The sequence below is a fragment of the Gavialis gangeticus genome, unplaced genomic scaffold, assembly GCF_001723915.1.
Source record: "Gavialis gangeticus isolate Ggan-Ray unplaced genomic scaffold, GavGan_comp1, whole genome shotgun sequence".
NCBI classification, from domain to species: domain Eukaryota; kingdom Metazoa; phylum Chordata; order Crocodylia; family Gavialidae; genus Gavialis; species Gavialis gangeticus.
The window spans coordinates 98,417,605-98,441,801 of record NW_017729025.1 but is presented as its reverse complement, the minus strand read 5'-3'; the positions used below and the strand labels follow the sequence as shown (position 1 = coordinate 98,441,801).

At 50.1% G+C, this 24,197-nt stretch overlaps 1 protein-coding gene across 2 annotated transcripts in view; it reads right to left on the bottom strand.

The window, feature by feature from the left end:
* Positions 1 to 24,197, bottom strand: part of ARHGAP1 (Rho GTPase activating protein 1) — a 28,129-nt gene extending 3,932 nt beyond the window's left edge. Inside the window, exons 1-12 of one of the 2 annotated variants that reach the window (XM_019519285.1) lie at positions 24,180 to 24,197; positions 18,414 to 18,596; positions 17,477 to 17,569; positions 6,042 to 6,129; positions 5,616 to 5,747; positions 4,956 to 5,042; positions 4,238 to 4,336; positions 3,400 to 3,507; positions 1,852 to 1,928; positions 1,240 to 1,317; positions 578 to 706; positions 191 to 294 (exon numbers count right to left, since the gene is read on the bottom strand). In XM_019519285.1, coding sequence (XP_019374830.1) covers positions 191 to 294; positions 578 to 706; positions 1,240 to 1,317; positions 1,852 to 1,928; positions 3,400 to 3,507; positions 4,238 to 4,336; positions 4,956 to 5,042; positions 5,616 to 5,747; positions 6,042 to 6,129; positions 17,477 to 17,569; positions 18,414 to 18,552 — 1,134 coding nt within the window. In that variant the 5' untranslated portion in view covers positions 18,553 to 18,596; positions 24,180 to 24,197. Of the gene's footprint in view, positions 1 to 190; positions 295 to 577; positions 707 to 1,239; positions 1,318 to 1,851; positions 1,929 to 3,399; positions 3,508 to 4,237; positions 4,337 to 4,955; positions 5,043 to 5,615; positions 5,748 to 6,041; positions 6,130 to 17,476; positions 17,570 to 18,413; positions 18,597 to 18,862; positions 19,024 to 24,179 lie in introns of those variants that run through there. The other variant, XM_019519286.1, reaches the window with a different exon arrangement.

The window sequence follows — 24,197 nt, the reverse complement described above, 5'->3', positions numbered from 1 at the left end:
GACATTTCCAATGCCTAGGTAAGGAAGACATGGGAGAAAGGAAGGCAGATTCCTAGTCCAGCCCTTACCTCCTCTCAGCTGAGCAGCACATGAGCAGGAGGGGGGAGCTGGCAGCTGGGGCAACACACTGAGCTAAGGGGAGGGGAAGAGGTTAGGACTTTCCCTGTGGAGCTAGATGGGAGTAGCTCACCTGCACCAGGAAGGCTGTCAGCAAATGAAGTACTTGGTAGTTCTCTTCTGGCAGCATCTGAAGGATTTTGCGAACAGTGTCTACACGGTTTGTCTCTTCCACATCTGAAAGGGAAACAGAAGGGACACGGGAATGAGAGAGATGCAGTTTCACATCATGCACTCCACTGGGAGACCCAGTTCCAAGGGCCAATCCCACATAGGATACCCTGCTCTTCCAGGAGGCTCGCCCAGCATGAGCCTCATCTAGGTGGCCTGGATTCTTCAGAACGGTATCACTGCCCAGGATGGCCTCAGGAAACAGCTGTGTGCATAGTATGGTATGGATGAGGTCCCTCCCCAGAGAGATCAGGATCCATTTGGCTGTGCCCTCCTGCCCCCCACTCACTCTGGAAGTTGACAACGTGGCTGTAGAGGTTGAAGGTGAGGAGAGGCTCTGGCAGCTCCCGCAGGAAGGTCTTGAGGATCACAGCAGGGAGGTGAAAAGCCTCATACTGTTCAAAATGTACTGGCATCCCTGGGGACAGAGAAAGTGCAGGGGCCAGCTCAGAGCCCCAAGCCAGAACAGGAGCACCCTCTGCCAGGGACAGGGGAAGACTCCATTCAGAGAGCAGGGCAGAAGGTTGAAGCTCAGAGCTACAGCAGAAGAAACTTTGGGAGGAGTGTGGGGGAGAGAAATTGTTGGGAGCAGGACCTACCCCAGGGTCAGCATGCTAATCCAGAGAGCAGAAGGAACAACTCTACCCAGCACCACATCCCCCAAGGCACATCATGACAAAACAGGACCTGTTCCTGGGCCCAGGCACATTCTCCAGCACAGCCCTGCAGGCCAAGAAAAGACGTGGCTCCAGAGGGAGCAGATAGGTAAAAGGAAACATTCATCTCCAGAAGCAGGGCTGGGAGAGTGTGTGGTTTGTATTGTTCAAGCACTACCCCTCCAGCAGTACTGGAGACAGAGAATGAAGCTTGATGAGAGCACTAGAAAGCAGCCAAGACTCAGGCTCACAGGTGGGAGTCACATGAATAGAAGGGGCTGGGCTGGGCACTTACCCATGTTGTATTTTTGTTGGACTTCTCTGACAACCTGCGTATTTGCTGATCTCCGGAAAATCCCTTCTGTGACCAAAGCTAGGGAGTGAGCGCAGAGGAAAAGGGAAAGCTCATACCAAGAACTGTCAAGATGGGAAGACTGAGGGTTGTAGGACATTAAACAGCCACCACCCCAGGCTAGGCACAGGACCTTGCCAGAGGTCTGCAATTCTTCCCACACAGTCCCAGTACCAGGCAGAGGTGGCAAAGAGTGACCACTTCTCCCAGGTGTGTCACGTCTGTGCACACAGCACTCCCTAAGCCCAGAAACTACAGCCAGGGGGCAAGGCAGGATCTCTCTGCAGGGCCTCCCCAGCCACATCTGGACTCCATGCTGTACTACTGTCATTTCCCCTGTTCCACTAAGCTCCAAGGAAGCCATGAACAACTGGTGCCTCCCGAGACTGGGGGAGCACCATGGTGAGCAGCAGCCCCCAGCAGAAGCTGGCAGTAGCCAAATCTCAGGGGGGGGCACATGCCACCCCCCACTCCTCCCCCAGCATCACCTAAGAAGGAAGCAGAGGACACCTGAGCATGACTGGGAGGGGCTGCCATTTTCCACTAGGCACTCACCATGCTCCTGAAGATGGGCAATGGTCTCCCTGACCACTCGTGGGACAGGGTCCTGATCAGGGCTCTTCTCCCGCAGGCTGGGGGGGAGAGGAGGGGTTTGTCATCTCTTGCATGTAACTCAGTTCTGTATTGCAGGAGGTACTGTGGATTTATACAGTAAGTTCCTCCTTCCCCTGACTTCTGCTTGCCCCTGCCCCCCCAAGGTAACCAGTGCAGTCAGTGCAGCCGGCCTTGTAGCTTCGATACTCTGCCACTGATGCGTGGATTGGAGGACTGCAGATGGCATCAAGGCAAAGGTGGAGGGCTTGGCTGCTAAGGCATGAGGGTTGCTAGCCAGGAAGCAACTGAAGAAACCTCTGGGATGCAGAAAGGCAAAGATGAATCCACCGACTGGTTGCCCTCCTGTGACAACCAATAAATGCCAAATGGCACAGCTAAGACAGTCTCTAATAACTCCAACATGTATGCCGAGGGCCAGATTAACCCTTTAGTGGGCCCTAGGCAAACAAACTCATGGGCCCCAGGCTGGTCGAGATCCCTTTCTCCACCCTGGCACTGCTGTCCACAGGGAGTGGGGCTTGGAGCAGCTCCTAGGAAGCAGCCGCTGTGCTGGGGAGGCCAGTGGAGGTGAAGAGAAGGGGTGGTGGACAGGGTAATTTGCATCGTTGCACGGGAGGGAAGGACGGGGCCTCCCCAGCAGCTAAGCTGTGTATGCTGCCACTAAGCATACCTCAGGGTTGATGCCCCTCTGCAAAGAATGGAGCAGTTCAGAATGTGAGCACAAGCAGATGGCACTGCGCGGCTTGCACCAAGGCTACATTCAGGTTTTGGCTGCAGCTAGAGAATCTGTTCCCAACCCCTTCCCCAGGGAGCTGCTGGCCATGTTGGACTGCTGCCTTCTAGTTTCCAACTGCCAGCTCACATTAAAAGTTAAAAATACATTTGATAGTTTACTGGTACTGCTTCTGCTCTGCAGCAGCCACTGTAGCTTGTGACCTACAAAGGGAGGGGAAGCAGAAGCAGGGCAGGGGTGAATAGGAGGGCAGCTCTTTTTAAAATAGCTTAGTTAAGAGGGGGAGAGGGAAGATAGAGCAAAACAGGCCAGATCCTTGGTTTGCTCCAGCAAAACTGTCTAAATGCCACTCTAATTGGCCCTTTGGCAAAGCTGCATTTTGAAATGAACCAATAAGGTGCAGAGAAGCCCTGCGTTGGTTCTTGGCATGGTAGCTCCCAGACCAGAAGCAGCTTAGCTATGCATAGTATAGCACTGACATAACTAGACTGCTCATGACATGGACCCACCACAGGACTGCCTTGCACTGAATAGACATACCCTTGGTGACCTGAAGAAAAAATCCCTGTTCTAGTCTGCGCCAGGGCTCATGCACCACCCAGGATCCAGGCTCAAGAAAGGAGCATCTCTGACAACAGCTGAGGTTCAGCAACAAGTTCAAAGACAGGTGTTTTCCAGCTGTCCAACTTTGTTCTATACAGGCCCTGGCATAAGCCAGCCCAACAGCCAAAGCAACGCAACTCTGGGATACTCACTACTGGAGGGAGACTCCAAACTGCTGGTTCGGCAGGGGTGGGCGTGGAGGAGTTGGTTTCTGGGGCACTTGAGAAGGTTTTTGTTGTGATTTCAGGTATTCGTCATATCTGCAACAGAACAAAGATGGGTAGGGAGCCAGCCCAGCTTGCAGGGAGCACACCACCCCAGAGCCTGCTGCCCAGCATCTACTCTCACATCCTGCTGACCCACTACAAGCTGTTTTAGATGGCCCCAGCTATAACACCTGCTGATCCCCTACAAAGAGACAAGGGCAAACAGCTCCAGAGTGCTGAGGCAGCAAGCAAACACACACAGCTGCCAGTAAGGAGGGTGGATAGGGAACAGAGACCAGGCAAGCAACTATGCAGCACTTTTGGATGGTGCTTGAATGGATCAGGGTAAGAGAAACTTTGAGAGGTCACAACGGAAAAGTGAAGCAAGAAAACCTCATTGAGCAGCTAAGCAGATAAGCAGCAGTGAGATTAGAGCGGGGAGGAAGGAGAAAGAGAGGCGAAATGCAGTACTGGAGAAAGAACTCAGGGCCAAGGCCACCAGCCTGAGATGAGACAAGGGTAGAGACAGCAAGGGAGGATAGTTGCAGGGTGTCTGACTTGGCAACCAGACAACAGGGCTGCAAACAAGGAAAGGGATCTGAAAGACCACTGTGTTTAAGGCACCATGGTGCTGCTACTTTAGACCCTTCCCCCTCTAGTTACAAAACAAGCCCCTCCTCCCCATGAGTTCAGTCCCCCTTGGCTTTGCTTTCCTCCTTAGCTGCCTCTGTGAAGGGGACTCCTCTCACAGAGCCAGAGGTGAACAGGCAGGCAGTGCTCTCACTTTAGCACCTGGCTTGGGATTCCCAGCTGCTCCACTTTCACATACTCCTCCAGCTCACTCAGGAAGTTCACATAGAAAATCTTCCGCCCAAACTTAAAGCTGCAAAACAGAAGGAAAGAAAATACATGAAGGATCACCAAGGCCAGAACTCAGAATTGCATGGGGAAACTGCAGGAGGTCTGCAGGGCACAGGACACATGCATCACTAGTGTTGGACTGGATGGGTTCAGCAATAGGAATACCACATCCTGCAGTCCTCACTTTCTACTCAACCACATGTATGTGACTGAGATTTCATAACCTCTCATAGTCTGGCACAAAGCCTAGCAGAGCTGGGCTCAGTATAGCACTGGACTTTCTCTCCTGAGGCTCTGGAGCAGGTTGAAGGCAGCCCCTCTTTTCAGATGCTACACGGAGGAGGGGATTTCCATCAACGAAAGGGGAAGGGAGCTCCATTCCTTCCCCTCCTGTCTCAAAGCCACAACCTGAAACATATGGTCCAGGTCCAGAGCTTTCTATGTATGCAGAGTAGTTCTTGCTGGGCTGAGATCTCGCCAGGCTGAGATCTTGCCTAGCTCAGAAACAAGAGGTGGCATGTCCCCTGAGGAGTGAATGCAGCAGGAGATAGCTAGGAGCAGCCTGTGCTCACCTCATGATCTGCTGAGGAACAGTACACTTTACCACTGTGGAGCTAGGAGTCTGCTCCCCTGCTTCCTACCTGATCAAAGGCTTGAAAAGAATCAGTAGCGTCTTGATGAACATAGTTGGGTGCACAATGTATAGTGCTTTGATGTTCTTCTTGTACCTGTCAAGGAAAGCCGAGTGAGAAGCAGCTGGCATCTGACGAGACCATGGTAGCCCCTTCCAAGAGAGAAGTTCCTCTCTTCCTACCCTTATGTATTGTGCCCCTTCCAAATTAACCCTGCCCCACAAGGTTCTGGGCCCCCACTCCCCACATTTCCAAATGCTGGACCAGCCACATGCAGGAGTTGGTACAAGTGTCCAGATCACACAGCAGCTCGCTCCCTCTCAGGGCACCTCCCCAGTGAAGTCCTGGAGTGGCTCAGAAGAAGGGGTAGAGGTGCTGGTGGTCAGGTAACAGGAAATGCAGGAAGAGCAGGGACCCAAAAGACTGGGCTTGAAAAACAAATTGCCAGAGGATCTTTCACACCCAATTCTCCTGTTCTAAAACTCTAGTGTCAAAGCCTTTGCCAAATATCAAGTCATTTCTACCACCTCTCAGGAAGCAGGAATAGGGTGGCTGGGGAGATCACAATCCCCATGCTACAGAAGGGGAAAGGACTCACCAAGCACACAGACGGAACCAGATAGTAGAAGAGAACTCGGGCATTTCAGCCCACTGGTCACACCTACTCACTTGCGGTCAAATTCCCGGTAGGCATCCCGCAGCCAGCTCAGGGATGGCTTGTTCTCACTAGTCAGCCCATGATGCAGATACACCAGTGTGTAATCACTCTCCACATACTGGTCCAGCGTGAATTTCAGGTACCTGCAGGTAGACAGGAATTTCTTAGCTCCCAGCACACTAGCATACAAATACCCTTGGCTCCCTAAGGCCTCTGTCTGTTATTTAGCATAAGGGAAAGTCTACTGGGTAGCAGAACTAGAGACAAGCAGTGTGCAGAGGTAACTTCACCTGTGCCAGGCTGGAGATTATAAGAAAGCACACATGCCTAGTTGAAACAACAGCTGTTTGTAGATATGGCCTCTACAGACAAGCACTCAGGGACTATCTTGGACTTGGGCCACACCTGAAGCACTGGATTCCCAAGACAGTACTCACCCCAGGAGTTTGGTGTGATCAAGCTGATGGCTGGGAGGCATCCGGCAGGCACTGACCACAATGACCTTCCTTCCAAAATTGTCATCACCTGGAGATGAAATGCCAGATGTCACAGGGAGACTGTGGGGCAAAGCCATGGACCCAGAAGCATATATGTAACAGAGCAAGGAGCCCCTCCACAACATGACAGGGGCTTGGGATCTCTCAGTAGCCAGAGCTAGGTTGATCCCTATGTTAGCAGAGCCGTGGCAGAGCTCCTGAACAGGGGAAGCCTGGATCAGACTGCACCCAGGGCCTGAATGGCAGGTAGCATGGGCAGTGAACAGAGTGCACATCACAGCCCAGCAAGGAAGGACAGGGTGTCCAGCCTGGATGTCCCAGGACATGCAACAACTTTTCCGTAAGGGAACAAAGTTGAAACAGATTATACAGAGCTAGACACATGCAGCAATGAGGCTGCAGGCAAAATAAGTTTTGATGCTACTCCCAAGAATGCATCTCAGGCACAGGAGAGATCTCCCTCATCACAGGCACAAGAGTTGGCCCTGTCCATTCCAGAGTATGGACCCAGGCTACGTGCTCCTCTCTGGAATATTCATTCTGGCTTCCCCTGGAGTTTGCTCCTGCACACAGAGAAATCACACCCTGGAAACCAACAAATGCACAAGAACAGGTCGACCCTGGATGTGATGGAGCAGCACAGAGTCAGAGGTGACAGACAGGTTCCACCTCACAGCCCTGCCCCATTCTCTCTCAGAGTTTGCTGTAGTGAAATAGGAATTAGAGCTGCCAGCTCCTCCTTTGCTCTACAGAACAAGATTGTTTACTTCCTGCCATTCCCACCCACCATGACAATGCTTTGCCACCTTGAAGTGCTCCAGGGAGATCACCTAACAAAGCCAGCAAAAACCCACAGAATTTGGGAGCCGCCAACCTTAGCTAGCCTGAATCCCAGCACAAGAGCCAAGTGACTTCACCCCACAGAGAGGGTCCCTGACCTTTCCTGGAGTCTCACTGACAACAAGGCAAGGTCTCCCCAGTGCAAATCCTATAATACCAGTGGACTTCTACTAACAGATGATTTGACCCCGTGTGTGAAGCCCTAGCAGAGAGAGGTGGGAAAGTTCAAGTGTGGAGGTGAAAAAAACAAAAGTTCTTTCTCCTTTGTGCCAGTTCCTTAAGCCAGGAAATGCACAGAGCGTTAGAGAGGGCACAGTTCTCATATGCACAGACAGGCATGCCACATACATCCAGTGCCATCTAAATGGTATGTTTTCAAACTCCAAAGTAGGGCAGGAACAGTTTCCTTAGGAGCTGTGACCCACCAGCAGCTGAAGAGAACAAAGCATACACTGAGAGCTACATTTTCTCACTGAGATGCAGGTTGGCCCTGCCCAGCAAGAGAGGGAGCAAGCCACAGTGCATTTAAAACACAGCCAGCATGCTTCCACATGACATCAAAAACACCAAGCAGCAGCTGCTACATCTTCCATTGCCAGCCTGCAGAGCTCCAGCCCAGAAGCACCATGTACGATATGGGCCCCACACTGCTTAGGCTCTCAACCAAGACATTGCCAGGCATGTTGTTACCTCCCATACCCCTGCAGGGCTTCTGAACCCCAGTTTTTCCCTGTATTACAAACTGAAGCCCAGCAATTAAAGCTTGAATCAAAACAAAGCAAACAAGCTATTAATATCTGGAGTCTGTAGAAATGAAAGCCACTTGTGCTGGGACACCCACTGGGCCCCATGTGTGAGAGCTGCGGCCACAACATCTAGGCAATCTTACAGGCCAGACAAAGTTCTTTGGGTAGATGAGTTATCTTTTATTAGACCAACTAAATAGTTGGAAAAAATTGTTCTTTGCAAGCTTTCGGGCATAGACACCTTATTGCCTGAGGAAGAGTGTTTGTGCCCAAAAGCTTACGAAGAACAATTTTTCCAACTATTTAGTTGGTCTAATAAATATATCACATCTACCCAAAGAACCTTGTCTGCCTATGCACTTACCAACATGGCTACAACCAACAACTCTTACAGCCCAGAGTCACCAACCCACCCACAGTCCCAGCTGTGAGAGCTGGCACTCTCTCATTTTCTTTTTCCATTGATATTTTATTGCAACTCAGACAACACAAGAGATGGAATCCACCAATATACAGAAGCTAGTCCCTATGCAAAATGTTAGGACACAACTGAGGCAGCAGGGGCAGCACTGGGTACAGGCCATAAAGGAGTGATTGACCATCACATGACACAGACATGCGGAGGAAGAGGGCATTTGGGGAAGACAAGGTACCCCAAAGATGCACAAGACCAGGACAGGGTGATGAAATGACCATCTGAACAACTGTACACAGCCACAGCCAGGCCACAAGACCAACATCAAACAGCTTATCCCATGGTAGCCCAGACTCTGCATAGCCAAGAAGTTTCCAGGCAGCCGGCCACAAGCTCAAGGGCTACAGCAGTAGAGTAGTTTACAGCTGCCCTTGTCTTTAAAGTGGAGGTACGTCCTGAAAAGTCATGGTCCTGTGGATAAGGCACTATCAGAGCTTTCTTATGTGGCCTTAGATAGGTAATTTATTCACTCCATGCCAAGAGTTGAGAAGAGAAATCCATGGACATGTGTGATGCACTCCCATATTGTGATGATGGGGGAAACATAAGAGCAACAACAGAAAGACTGGAGATGCCAGCAAATAATGTCACAGGCACAGCGTACTCATCAGAGGTGTACTCTCTGAGACCGTATACTCATATCCAAAAGGGACAGTTGGGCACCATCCCCATACAGTCCAGCAGCTGTGTTTCACCAAACTCAGCCTGTGTGACAGGGGTTCAGAGCAAAGCTCAAGCATGGCAAAGTGGGCCTTTGTTGTGAAGAACGGCAGCACAGTGCTGCACAGGCTCTCCCCCAAGGTCCTTAAATTGATTTCCAAACCTGATAAATAAGAATTCATGAACCAAACAAAACACATGGTCCTTCAAGCCCAGATCCATCAGCCTGATAGGTGTCATTGGAGCAACATCAGAATCAGTAGCTTGAGCCAGAAGGCACTGACTGAACCCTCACTGGGTACAGGGCTCTGGTGAGTGGTCTGGACTGCAGACAATCCAGGACCAATGTACGGACACTATGTCAGCCTCAGAGAGGACAGCACTTCCTCTTATTTTTCAAATAGGCAAACAGAAAAGGATCTTGAATCCCACAGAGAGGGATGGCTAGGTTTGCCTTCCAAATTAGAAAGCAAGTAATGCAAGGAAAAGTGACCCTTCTCACTTTGAAAGCTATGCTGGAAACATGTCTGCCAATGCCCACCCTCTCTAACTTCACTCTGTGAACTCAGTGAGTTAACATAAAACCATTCAAAACAAAGCATTTCCAGCTCGCCTGCCATTTGCCATCTCAGATCAGACTGGACCTCCCAGCACACGCAAACCTGGCTCCCAAGCATTCAGGAAAGGCTTCAACAGTCAGTGGTTCCAACAAGTAACTGCAGCAGATTCTACAAGCTCTTGGCCAGCTGAAGAGACTGGTTCCAGGTGACTTCTGTGCCTTGGAAAGAACAGACCCTGATGTCTCAGCTCTGCCAGATGGCCCATGTCTCATACTGTTTGCCTTCCCAATTGCAACACTAATCTCATGCCTCAGTCTCCACAGTTGAGCCACTTATCTGCAGTTGAAGTAGTTAGTACTGCTGCCACCAACAACCATGGACCTTGAACTAATGACTCTGCTCTTACTTCCCCCAAGCAAGGAATATTCAACAACAGTTCAAAACTAACAATAAGTCATTACACAGCACCTGAAATCCTAGAGCTCAAACTGCACATGTGTCAATGGGCAGATAAGCACAATGAATCACTTGATCCAACACCAGAGTGCACCTACTTCTAGCAGCTCTAACAAACACCACTACTGTGTAGCATAAAAAAGATAAGCAACTGAAACTGCAGCATCAGTTGAAGGAGACAGAATGCAGTTAGTTCAAGTTTTCGACCTGCACCTACAGTTAACATACTGACTCTTTTGAGAAAGTGACACTATTCAAAGCCTGCAAGGTCAGGATCTCAGGTTACTTCCCCTCACTCAAAAGGCAATAATTTCATTAGCACTTCACTATCAAACAGGCCAAGGCAGTGCCAAACCCCACCAAGTCCCTGGCTTTTTCCTCACGGTTTGCCACTAGAGTATTGACCAGGCAGATGGCATGACATGGCTGTGTAAGAACACAAAGCACATCATCAGATCTATCTCATCATCCTGCTAAAGGCCATTTTGTACTAAACGGGCCTATAAAGCAATTAAGGAAAACATTAATTTAACTATCTTCAAAGCCTCTTAAGCATTCCAGATGTGTCTCTCTGATAACACCACCCAGGCTTTGTGCCATGACTTAAATTTACTGTACAGTTTAGCCTGTTGACCAGAGTACCATCCAGGGACACTGATCACTCCCAATCTCACAATCAGCAAGATGTCCAGTTTCCATGCAAATTTGAAGTGGAAACACCAGAGATACCAGTAAAATGTGCTTAGACAGTATCTGCCACCACAGCCACAATGTTATAAGATACAGCAGAGTTGCAGGATTCAAGGACAGACAAAGGTCAAAGATGTGCCATTGGACACTAAAAAAAATTCAGAGTTCAGGCCCCAGAATGCAAGACTGTCTGATCAACTTGGAGCTCTGCATACTGGGAGCTTTACTGCAGCTGAAGACTGTTGCAACATGCTCTATCTAATGCAATTCCAGGCTCCCAGAAGGCTGTCAATACAGCTGGCCAGGAGTAAGATGCCACTGCTGCGTTTGCATCATTTTGATGGTGATGTGGGTTTGACATTTCAGGCCATCGCAGAAAGCAAGTCCTCCAGTTTGACAGCAAGGTTACGAGGTCCATCCACACCCACTGTCCCTCCACACAGAGGTTCCAAGATATTGAACAGTACTAGAATGACAGCCAAAACCATATCAAGAGTTCAGTGCCTGCTTTTTCCTGGGGCATGAATGATCATCATGAGGCGGTGCCTGGGTAGATTAAGAGTTGGCAAGATGCAGTGGAAGGTTACATTAGGAACCTGCCAATTCCAACTAAATGATTCCAGAATGGAAGGCACCATTGCAATTATTTAATTAATCGGTAATTACATTTATTAATGGATGCAAAATCTTATATGGGGGCCAGAGAAAAGACTGAGAGACGAGAGGAATATGCCAAGAATGAGACATGCACTGCTCCAGAGGGGGGAGAAGGCAGTGAGAAATCCTTGTCAAGAAAGAAAGGAGCAAGGGTAGCCATAAGAAACTACAGTATTCGTCAGCAGTTGCAGAACCTGAGCAAAGAAGCTCAGCTTGTGGAGAGTTCACAGAGTGGTGGAAAGAGTTCCCAACACCAGAACAGCACTTCATCTATGCTGATAAATGGCACCAACAGGCAAACTCTTGAGGGTCAGTGTTGGACTCCCAAGAGTATTAATGAAAAGAATTGCATTGCCCAGCAAGCACACAGAGCATCTAACAAGCTTCAGGTTCACAGGGGAAACAAGCAATCAGCAGCCAACTGCAGAAGACATCGCCCCCAGATGATTTCACAGTAGGGGATAATCAGTACAGTAGCTGCGGAGCAGGTAAATTTCCTGCCTGGGTCAGCAGTGGATGGAAGCAGTCTTGATGCAGATGCATTCAGCACACGCCACAACAAATCAAGCTGGGTTCAAGTTAGTGAACCCAAAGAAAGGACTGCTGTCCAAGAGACAGAAAACTAGTTACACCAACACCTGAGGCCAGAGTGCCCAAAGGGAAGACAGCAGGCCAAACCTGGCCCAGATAGCTCTGCTATATCTAGCACAGTGGTGCACCTTACAAAGATGACAGTCCTGCTGACTGCTACTCCACATTAAAGAGGAAGCTGCAATCTATTTGCTTTAATACACATTATGTATGGCCTTCAGACACCTGGAAAACTACAAGTGCAGCCCTAGGTTGGGCAAAGTTTGGGCTCCCATGAGATAACCCAGCTCCAGGCCACAGTCAAGCTAAAGGAATACCATGACCCAGAGCATTAAGTGTCAGTGCCATGTGAACCAGTCACTCTACCTACCTGGCTGGGCCCCATCAAGTGCACCCTGTCCTGGAGGAACAGAAAGAAAGTTATAACAAGCCACATCTCAAGCCCCTTTACAAATTGCAAGGACTGAATTCCAGAATTTGAACAGAATCATGCACGTGTGCACACGCAAAGTTTAGCTGCTCTGCTGAGGAGATTGGGCCTCTAGAACTCACCCTTCCACCACACTCCTATCAGAGGAAATGTCTAGTGGTTAAAGGAGATGACTTGGGAGTCACAGCTCCTGGCTCTTTCTGGGCTCAATTTATAAACTCCGTTATGGTACTTCCCCTTTGTGTCCCAGTTTGCCCATATATAAAACTTAAGGCAGCAGCAAAGTGAAGCTTGTCCTTATGAAAGTGTGTCAGAGGTGGACACAGGACTGAGCCTTGCAGCATGAATACCGCAACAAGTGAGAGTCAGGCAGCCTTACAGGAGTCAGATTTTCACCGATAAAGCAGAAGTTCGGGATAATTTGTCAGGTACTTCCATAACTTTTTGTGACCTCTTAACATTACCACCTATCAGCAAAACAAAGGAACCCTTAGCTCCATTCACATCTCTCTTGTACATATTCACTCACCAGACTTTAATATGAATACTAAGCCAGCTTCAGGGCACTGGCCAGAGCAGAACTATTTCTAGAAGCCCTCTACCTCCCCCACTTCACATGCTAAAGTCATGTCAAGCTTACAGCAGGGGGCTGGGCCCACCTTGACAGGTTTCAAAAGCCAATTTGGTGGCAGCAGCTCCCCACTTTGTAGTGTTTATACCCCTAAGGAGTGCCACCATAGCACAAATGCAATGCTCAGACACACTCGAGCAAACACACGCAAGTGCAAAGGGAAAGCAGGGACTTCCCAGACAAAACAGCAATGAAAATATAATGCCACTCTTATGTGGGGAAGGCAGTTCAGGGGCTTGGCTGAGCACAGCAGTCAGCACAACACCCTATAACATCCACGTCCAATACAAGTTCTGCCACGAGACTTCCTACCTCTGCTCAGTGCTCGTGTTAGCTCCTCAACCTCTAAATAGCAGCTACTGAAGCTCTGAGATGATTGAGAGGTTGGAGAGATTCAGCTTCATCCTCACATCAGACAGTGGAGTGCAACAAAAACAGCTTCCAGCAATACCCAAACTGAGCCCTCCACCTGCCTACAGGGACACAGGGACAGACAACTGGATTTCCTCACTGTGTCACAAGTTGTGCTTCATGCCCTATGTATGGCCAGTTAGTGTTTCATATCTACTGTTTCTCACCAAAAACAAACTTTGTGAGCCAGGGGCTGGGATGAGACCTTCAGGTAATGGTTACACGGATGACAGGAAGGAAGACAGCAGCTGCCTGTTCCCCAGGCCTTTACCACACCATCGTCCACCATTCCCAGCATACTATCCACAGGAGGTCACATGCTAGGGTCTAATGTTTCCCATGCCAGCTGGGGAGGTGGAAGGACCGGGAATGATACTGCATCTCATGATTGTCAGTTGGTTACATGAGTACTAAAGAGATGAGGGCTGCTCCATTTTTTTCTTTACCATTACCAGGACTCAGGAAGGCAGTCCTGGAAGTACAAGGACAATAAACACCACCTAGGAGCAGCTCCAAGAACTTTCTGCTCCCTCCAACCAGGAATTCCAAAGTTCCCTGGCACCTATTGCACATTAGCAGCTCCTTAGTGGCTGCTAATGGCACCAAGCTGACAATTCACTCTCAGTAGGACAATGGGGCCAGGATTACAGTACCCTGAGATCAATCTTTGCCACCAAATCCTTAGAAATGGCACGCTGGCCTTTGAATAGCTGCTGAGGTGGCCAGAGAACCAGCAGAAGCACTGAGTTTGGGGCGATTCTTATGAGTTTGGATTCTTTTCCAAATGCTTTATGGGGTGGTTGGTTTCCAGTAGCACATGTGATGCAGACACGGTTAGCACTGCAGAGGAGAGCAGCCTCTGGTCTCTCATATCTTCACATGCAGCTGAATGTAATTACTACAAAGCAGGAATCCTCAGGCCGGCAGGAAGAACCCAGAAACAAGACAGCCAGATAGACTCCAAGTAATTCTGCCCTTGGGCTGGTCCACAGTAATCCAACTGCTTTTATGTAGGAAAAATTTTCCATTTCCCATTTTCTGTGGAAACTCTCACCAGTGCATTGAGAACACTGAAGACATCAGAGTTAATTAAACGAAAATGTTCCACTGCAAATATTGCCCCAGGGTATCTAGGAATTGTATTTCAGATGCCTGATGCTCCGATTTCCTTCATCAGGCCAGTTCTCCGAGAGGCCCTCTGCCCGATGCAGGACATTCCTTTAAGAGAGAGAGATCATAGGGCTGGAAGGGACTTCACGAAGTCATCGAGTCCAACCCCACTGACTCAAGGCAAGACCATCCCTGTCTAAGCCATCCCAACCAAGTGTTTGTCTAACCTGCTTTTAAAAGTTTCCAAACATGGAGACTCCAAAACGTCTCTAGGTAGCCTGTTCCAATAATCAGAAGGTTCCTACTAAATTTCACCTGCCATTGCTCCTAGTCCTGTCCCCTACTGACAAAGAAAAAGCCCATCTCTATCCTCTCCATAAATCACCCTTCACGTATTTGAAGACCGTTATTAAACCCCCCCCTCAGTCTTCTCTTCTCTAGGCTAAATACAGACAAATAAATTTCGTGGGACATGCACTCTGGCCCACAGAGAAGACGGACAATTAGTCACCTGACATACAATGCCCACAAGGCCCCATAGCACAGTTTTGAATCATCATATTTCAGTCTCACCAAGAAGTCATTTATTCTGGGCGGGGGGGAAGGAGGGCAGGGGACACCACACACTCCAAAACAAGGCAAACCCAATTGTTTTCTAATCAGCTATTAGAGTTCCCAGGCCTGCTCCGAAGCATCCTGCCTCAGTAGTACTTACTGGCATGCACTCAGTGTCACTAAGGCAGCTATCACGCATCATTTCCAGGATATGGACACACAGAGTGGGAGCAAGTGGTACAGCTTTGCTTCCAAGCAATGTCCCTTGGGGGCAGCAGAGAGGGCAATGTGGACATGCTCAGAATCAAGACTACTGTGATGCCCAGGACCCAGAATGGGCCCCAATGCGAATGCAACAAGCCTTGCTAGGGCAGATCACAATTTAAGACCAGCTTGATAATGTTTGCTCCCAAATTTTATAAGCACAATTCATTTTTGAACACCAAGCTGTACTGTAAGAATGCTGTGCAACCCTGCTTCAAGAACTCAATGCTGCTTTGATCTCACAGGACTGCATGGATTGCAGCAAGCTCAGCCTGAAAATGGGAACTGGTTTCAGCTTCCTGCTTCTGCTGAAAATGTCTTAGATTAGTATCAGTGGCCCAAGATGCTGCTTCAGGGAAAACAGAAACAGAATTAGCTCCTTGTCCTATGCCCTGATGTGCAGGCAGGGGTATGACTGACTGAGCAGAGCCAGAGGAAATTAGTGAAGTAGTAGTCTCTGCTGCATTTTGGAGATGCAGTGGTGACCAGGATGTGCTAAGCTGCCACCACATCATGTGGGCCCTGTCACGGAACTCAGGCGCTGCTAGACAGCTCATAATCCACAGTGACCATGGGAATGTGACCCTGCAACTCTGTGCTCTGGCTTGTTTTATTTTTTTGAAGTTGTTTTAGGTCACTTTATTAATAATACCCAATTAGGAGGTTAAATAAACAGCCCCATCACGGAGCCTGGAGTGCAACTCCAACCACCCATCTGATTGGCTTGACAGGGCCTGTTGCCAGAAGATACAGACGTCAGCAAGCCTCTAAACTGCAGCTGCACTGCCACCTCCCCCCTGCCTACAGCAGGCACTTCACTGCGTGGGGGGCTGTCAACAATTCCTAAACATACTAGTTGTTGGTGAAAGGTTGCAGACCCACATGCCTAGTTATCTACAGCCTCCAAACGAGTTTAGTCCAGGTGGCAGAAAATAAATTGTCCACCAGTCCCTGCCCACCCCAAGCCCAGGCACACCTACCAGTTAGCTGCCATGCCACCATAACGGCCTCTTAATTGCACCTGCCCCTTCAGTTTGAAATCTTCACCTTCTAGTCTGAACAGTTATCCACAGATGGACCAGAGCTGGTTGCATTCAAACACTGGTACCTACTCTCATGCTCAGTAGAAGAACACAGGGTTCCTTTGCATAAAAGTCCCATGGAAACACTGGAGATCACCGTTGGTTCAGACTCTTCATTCCATTCTTCTCAATGACTGAGCTAAGCACTCAGCTAAGCCCTGTGGGGCTCTGAAGCAGATGACAGTATCATTCAGTCTTTCCAGTCCTGGTACGCAGAAACACTGCCCAGCCCCTTCATTTGCATTAGCAAATATCCCAGGTACTGGCACTAAAGCATTAAAAAGCACACATATGTCCTTGTCCCCAACCTTAGCATTGGAAGGAACAGGGTGGAGATCTGGATCAGCCCCAGTTCTAGGATTGACAGCACTCAACCCTCCTGGAAACAAGCTCACAAGTCACCGGCAAATCAAAACACCATTGAAGAAATTGAGAGACTGAGCAGTCACAGCTCCTGAGCCACATAACATCCTGGGGATGGTTAGAGCTTTGGCAATAGCACAGATCTCAAAAGAACTAAGTGACAGAGCCACAGAGGAGAAAAAAGCCAAAACAACTCAGTGTAGTGGATAATACCTAGGCAACTCCCATCTCATCAGATCCATTAAAGACTAGTTCCCATTCTTTCTCCAGCCAAGAGAGCTCCACCCCCCTTGCAGCTCTCTTCCATCTTGACCCCACAGGTGAAGCACAGTCTAGAGTCCACAAAGGGTGGAAGCTTGAGGGGGACGGGGCTACCATTGATAACATAAGCTGAGAAGTGGGAGAATTAAATTGTGGGCAGCCAGAAAAGCTCCCAGAAGCAAGTAAGGTAGAACGAGTTCCAAACTGAAACCCTTGGACTTCATTTCCTAACCTCAGCATAGCATCCCAGGCACTCCCACAAAGCCTATCACAGTGGTCCTGGCTACAGTAACCAGGAGTTCAATACTGTTAAAAGGATGTTTGTGAACCCGCTAAAAGAAGGAACTTTGCTGCCCAATTATGTCAGGCATCAACTGTTAACCCTTTCCCTGCTCTTGCATAACGAGGCAGCCACAAGCTTTGACTGCAAATTTACTCAGCCACCAGTTCTTGTGCTGCCAGTAGTCCCTGCCGCCTACACTGGTATCAGCATATGGCAAATCTCATTCCACTCCAAATAACAAGGCCCTATATGATCCCACAGCAGAAGCAACTCTATAGGGAGCTGGGAGAAGAGAAGGCCATAACTTTACCTGCTACTTCCACAATGTGGTGCCTCGCAATGTCATAGTACGGATCATCCCACTTCAGGTGAGTGATGGACTCAGGCGAACCTCTGGAGTCCTCTGCACAAAACACAGGAAACTGGCAATTAGCATGAACTCAGAAAGGGACCTGGAGCAGGTTGTGGGGAAAGGGCAGGAAAAGAGGAAGTGACACAACAGAGATTACTGCACTAGCCTGGTTTCCCTGGATCCCTGCTTCAGAAATGCAGATCTGGCTACAGGACAAGTGAGCATTGGCCAATCTGGGCTTTGGCCCATAGGTCTGTACATCCCAACCCTCACAGCACATAATGGCATCTAGTCATCTACTTGCCATCATGCCAAGCCATGGGCAGCCAGGTCTGGGGGTCACCCAGGGCCAGGAGAAGCAGCCAAGATCTGAGGGGAGTGGGCAGAGTCCGAGTTTAGGGAAAACAAAAGCTAGGAGATTTGCCTGGGGAACCAAGTCAGAGATCCAGAGGATTTGGCAGAGCATGAGGTTATGGGGCTAGGTCAGGTTTCCAGCAAATCAAACCACGGTCAGACCAGGAAGCCAAAGGTCAGGCCAAACTTGGGGTCCATGGGCAAGCCATGTCAGGTATTCAGAGAATCTACCAGAGAGCCAGTAGAAGCACAAGCCAAAGGGTGTGGCAGCCTAGGTACAAGGTTGAGCCTTGTTACCTGGACACTTGCTCTTCTGGGCAAAGGGTTTATATCAGAAGGGGCAAAGGGTTAGTTAACCCTAGCTGGCGAATCTAGTGGCAAGGAGTGGGTGTGTGGCTAGGCCCAGATGGAAGGTTCTGGCCATCTGAATCTGCCCCAGTCTGCTACTGAGGAGGTGACAGAGGAGGATGACATGGGATACCTCTTGGTCTCCAACCCAACTCCATACTCAAGTATCTACTGGCACAAGCAAGACACCCACCTGACCTGGGAAAAACAGGCACTTCATCAGCTGGCCAGGTCCTATCATCTATGGAGGCCAGCTTGAGCTGACCGAGGGACTGGTTGGTGTCCTCCAGCGTCTGGTCCTCCTGCAGCTCTGAGAGTGGGTCTGTGGCCATGGCCCCCAACCTTCAGCTGCTTGCTTGAACTGCCTAAGAGAAGACTGCAAAGACACCTAGGTCAGACACACAGATGACATGGTTTCTCTGCAACAGCTTATACAGAATCTTTCCCTCTCTTCCCTTTGACTTGCCCAGATACTCCCTTTCCTTCCCCCAAGTCCAACACCCTTAATCCTTACCCAGAAATCTTCCCTTCCCTCCCACACAGCCCAGCCAGAAACCCCTTCTCCTTAAAGCCATGGATGCCTGACCCTGCAGACACTTCCCTTCCACCTCCTTGTGGAAGGGGGTAGGAGCTCCAACTAACCTTTTCACCAAGTGTCTGCCTTGATTCTTTTTCTATAGCACTTGGACTGAAGTGGGAGTGATACCGAGATACAGAGGAAGGGGACAGGCTATGCCAGCCCCTGCCTGACACTCCCTGTACCAGCCATTAACCCTCCTCCCCCCAGTGGAGCTGGCAGGAGGCCCAGCTGCTTGCACAGCAGGGCACAGATCTGGAAGCTTTCCAAGGATTCATGCCCCCTGCTCTGGCAGGGAGGAGGGGCAGGGCACAGCTCCCAGACCAACCCACAAGTGCACTTCAGTGCTGTGAAATAAGAATCCCAATGGCAGCTGCTAGAAGCATCTCCAGTGAGGTTTCACTGGCTGGACTACAATGCAGAGACAGACCGGCATCTTCCTCCCTCCTCCTGTTCTGTCTAGCACCACACACAGGAAGACCTCTCTCCCCCCACCACAAATAGGGCAGCACGCAGGGACCCAAGCACAGCACGGCACCCGGCATGTCCGACAATTCATCACTGCTGCAGCTCCCACCGGGGGCAGGATGTGCGCACACCCCCCCAAACTGAGCCCACAAAGGCGCCATTGCTTAGGGGGAGACATAAATGCTCCACTGATCACCTGATGAATACCATGGGGCCAACGGACTCAGTGTCTGCAGCCAAAGAGCAGATCTGGACTGCTGAGAAGGGCTAATGTTAGCAGCACAGGGGGGATGGGAACTCAGATGCTAAAGGCTGCTTCCCAAAGGGAAGTATAAGGGCATGGACACACATCACACACCCACCCCAGAGGTGTATAGCCAGAACTCTACTGTCCCTCCCCCACTTTTGTTCGTAGTGTAAACCAATCAGCTTCCTTACTTTGCTTTTTCAATAAAAGCTATTTTCTGACAGCCAGCTGCATCTCCCTACCTCAGCCTACCTCAGCCACAGCCCTTCATAAAGTTCTCCCGTCCCCTGGGAAACAAGAAGTCTTGGTTCAAACGTGCCCCTCCTCTGCCATCAGGCAAACACTACAGACTTCAGTCATGTGCAGGCTATTGAAGTTTACTGATCTCATGTTTAGGAGAGAAGACAAAGCAGAAAAGTGAAAATGCCTCCAGCCACAGGTCAGCCACCCCCTGGAACCTCTTCCCCCAACTCACCCACCACAAAACATGCTGAATTGGGTGTTCACTTCCACCTCCCCCAGTGTCAGAGCCAAAGCACTTCACATAACTGTGAACCTGTTTCCAGTTGTAACAGTTGAATTATTCCAAAATGTTACCATGTGTCCACACCCTAAGAAGCCAGGGCTAACAATGACGCAAGTCAAAAAATAAGATGGGAGGCTGCAGCATTCCTTAAGCTCTCCTTTTTTAAGGAAGTGCTGCAGAGAAGAGCTCACATTCAGCCCTAAAGCTACAGATAAGGATCTAGGTGCAGCCTCTTGTTTTTAAGTACTCAGGATTGTAGGGGGTACAAAACAGCAGCAGGGTGCCTGCGCTTGCCTGACAACCAACAGAGGAAATTGAGGTTACTCTGCACTGTGGGGGGAATTCCCCGGGGGTGGGGGCCGGAAAGGAGCCATGGGACTCTGGCAGACCAAAGATAACAACAACCCTGCAGGCTCAAGGTAACAACCACCAATGACTAGGACATAGGTAACAAGGCTGACAACAATCAGGTTGAGCCAGCTGATTCCAGGGTCTCATCCACATGCTCACGATCACACCAAAAGTAGGGATGAAAAAGGTGGGGGCTGGGCAGGGAGGATAGGCGAGCATCAGTTGATGCCCTGAGAGTTTGTCCCCATGCTCTGAAGCATCAAGGGTTAAAGGCTCTGACACTCCCCTGTCTCCTCCTCAGCAGACTGAGACAGTCCAACTCCCCCTTGGCTCCCAGATGGCTGGGAGCTACTGCATGGCAAGTCAGATTCCCACCATCAGAGCTAGCAAGACATATATGGGCAGAGGATCTTCACAGCAGACCAGAAAATATGCAGGGTCTGATGGAGCTGCAGCCAGTCAGAGACCAGAGCAAAACTATTTCCTGTCCCCTCCCAAGAACAGAAGGAGCTGCCTGGCCTCCCTCTGGTCTCGGTGGGGACAGGGAGCAAGACCTGGTGCTCCTCTGGCTCATGAGTTAACGCTGGAATCATGCAGCAGCCACTGCCAAATGACAACCATCTCCACACTCCTAGCAACAACAGATTCAATTTCTATGGCAACCTCAGCCAGCATTTGCTGTGACTCAGCCTGTTTAAAGTACCCCCAGCTGCAGTATAGTTTGGAACTCAGATGTGAAGACTGATAAACCTGGGACACTATACACAACTGTCAGCAGCTGGTTCCAAGCAAGCTCTAGATGCTGAGGATCCTCAACTCACACCATCTCCTGAGGATGGAAGGAGCTAGTCCTAAATGCTGCCATCCCCTCTGCCCAGCAACAGGCCTTTGAATTGAATCTCTCCATATCTGACTTGCCTTCCTGTTCACCATTAACTTGCAAAGCAGGGTCCTGAAGAGCTTATGGGGGAAGTTTTAAGTCTACCAAGCACAGCCCAGAAACATGCTGGGGTCCCTCAGCCCTCACCATGGACAGAACCAGAACTTGGATCCAGAAACAGCACACGTGGGCACAGACCCAAGTCACTGGGTTCATGACCAGCATCAGGGAGATTCTGTACAAGTGGCACCATTATGGCACAGGGCAGAAAGCTCTAGAGCAGGGGCAGGCAACCCCCAGCACAGGTGCCATTGTGGCACACAATGGTATTTCGCTTGGCATGCATACCTTGGGGCAGACAGTGGGGAAGGGGCCAAGGCTATGCTGCCATCCATCCCTGGCATGCCAACACCCTACAAGTCAATGTTGTGGGTGCTTTCGGCACTCTGCCCAAAAAAAATGTTGCCAACCCCTGCTCTAGGGCCCTTGCGGACCCACTGTAGAAGAGGGTCAGCATGCTCTGTACAAGTGCTGGTTGAACTCCCCAGCCATTCACTGCTCCTGACATGCTGGCAGTTTCCCTTTTGTGCCTGATTCTTTAGGCTTGGCATGACTGAGAAGCCATAGGTGCAGGGCCATGGAGGGCAACTGATTCAATCCTGCCTAAAGCAGCCAGAACCAAGGACAGGGTCCCTCAGAACAGTGCCTGCCTTGAGGGAGCTGTTTTGTCGTTGTCTGGCCTGAACTGCCACCTGCCCTGTTACTCCGCCACCAGTTTCTCAGCTGTCCCTGCTTTCCCTTTCTCATTCACCTCCCACAGGTATCGCATATTTATAAGTAAAACTCTACAGAATAAAATGCCCATCCAGATCTGTGAACCCTTGACTCACATTTAAAGATGTTAGAAGATGAGCAGCAAAACCACAGAAGCCCTTTCTCCATCCCCCCCCAGCTACGCTCCTACTAGCCAGCAATCAAAAGACCTAACACAGATCACCATTCTGAGGTCCTCGTTTTATTTCTTTGTCTTCATACATGTACACAACTCCTCCAAGTTACGTTTCACCTACACACATTTCTTTTGCTTCACATATAAAAGAAGGTCCCTACCTTTTTCCTGTGGGCTCAAGGGACACCATTTTTTTTTTATGAACATGCATCTAAAAGCTTTAACTAGCTTCAGTGGCAGCACCACTCTTACAATCAAGATATCAGCTGTGATGTCACCAAAGCCTGAGCCCAGCCCCAGACAGACGCACCTTGTGATGTGCACTGAAACCAGTCCTCACAGACTCTGCCAGAACAACTCCTGACCAACCACCCCCATTAAGCTTGAGGGCTTTAAACACCTTCATTGACAGCACCAGCCCAGGTATGGCTCTGCAACAAGACATGCTTCAGAGAGTCACAAGCCAACCCCCCTCTTCCAGGTCAGCAATGAGCCCACTAATGCAATATGAATATGCTGTAGCTTGCTGCAACCTTTTGGTTCTCCAGTGTCATGGTAACTGCTGAGTCCAACGCATTTCCTTTGCCAGGTCTTCACTGTTTTCATGAAAACCCGGCACCACGCCCATAGTAAACATTCCCAACAGCACAGAACTAAGACAAAAGCAGGAGAGCAGAGCTCAGTTTCCTCTCCCCAAGCTCCAGCATGGGCTACCCAGGCTGCCTGCCCACAAGGGGTTCTGCTGAACTTCAGAGTAAACTGAGTCATGCAATGGCCCTGAAGAGGTGCTGCACCTTTCCTGCCATCCAGTTTCCCAATCCCAGGCTGTCTCCACAGAGCCCCTTCTTAGCTCACCCTCCTGGGGAAAACTGGAGATCCTGATGTAAATTCAGAATTTAAGAAGGGACTGGATATTTCTAGTCAGTAAGATTATTCGGAGCCCTAACAGTTAACATTAACAAATACATGCTCTCATGCTGAGGTCATGGTGACACCTCAAGTGAAGCAAGACACAGATTATCCCCATCTCCTTCCTCCATTATCCTTGTCCTCCCCCGGCCTCATGCATCTGCTCCTGCCAAGTGCCAGAGACAGGATCCTGGACTACATGGATCTCAGGTCTGATCCAATGTGGCAACTCGCATCTCCCAAACTCAGGTCTAAAAAAAGCACCGGAAAGCCACCCATTTCAACAGAGATGCCCTATCGAATGCCACAGCTGCATCACAACCTTCTCTTTCAAATCCCACTAAATGAGGCAAGAGGCATGGGTTCCCCAGGGCGACCTCTTTAACTGGCCCACCCACATAGGTGGGAAAGCATCAGACAAGCTTTCCAATGCAAGACCTTCAAGACACGAGGATCAGTGTAGAGGTGAAACCCAGGACACTTCATGCAGAGGCAATATTTTCCTTTCGAGGTCCCCTGCTGCCCCCACCCCAAGCGCTTCAATCCATCTTGCCTCCCAAGGGCTCTCTGGAAAGGCTGTGAAGCCCTCCAAAAGAGACAAACAGGCCCTGCTGGAGTGACCAGTCTCCCTGGTTTCCCAGCAAAAGGGTCTTTGTGTAAGAGAGCATCAGCGAACTGCTCTCACTAGGAGGGGAGTAGCACACTGGGGCAGGCTACCCAGGGAGGTGGTGGGCTCCATCCTTGGAAGTGTTTAAGACCCGGGTAGACAAAGCTCTGGCTGGGATGATCTAGTCAGGGCTGGCGCTGCTCTGAGCAGGCGGTTGGACTAGAGAGGCCCGTCCACACCCGCTTCCCAGAGCTCTGCGATTCCAACCCCCGTCCGCACCCAGCTGGCTTTGCGCGCTTCTCCTGACCCGGGCGGCACCCCCTGACCCCGCGTCCCGCGGCGTGACCGCGCTGCCCGAGGGGCGACCCCGAGGCGGCCACACGGGGGCGGAGCGGGGCGGGGCGGCCCCGCTCGGAGCGCCCCACGCCCTCCCGCTCTTCCCTACCTTCCCCCGCAGCTTCCC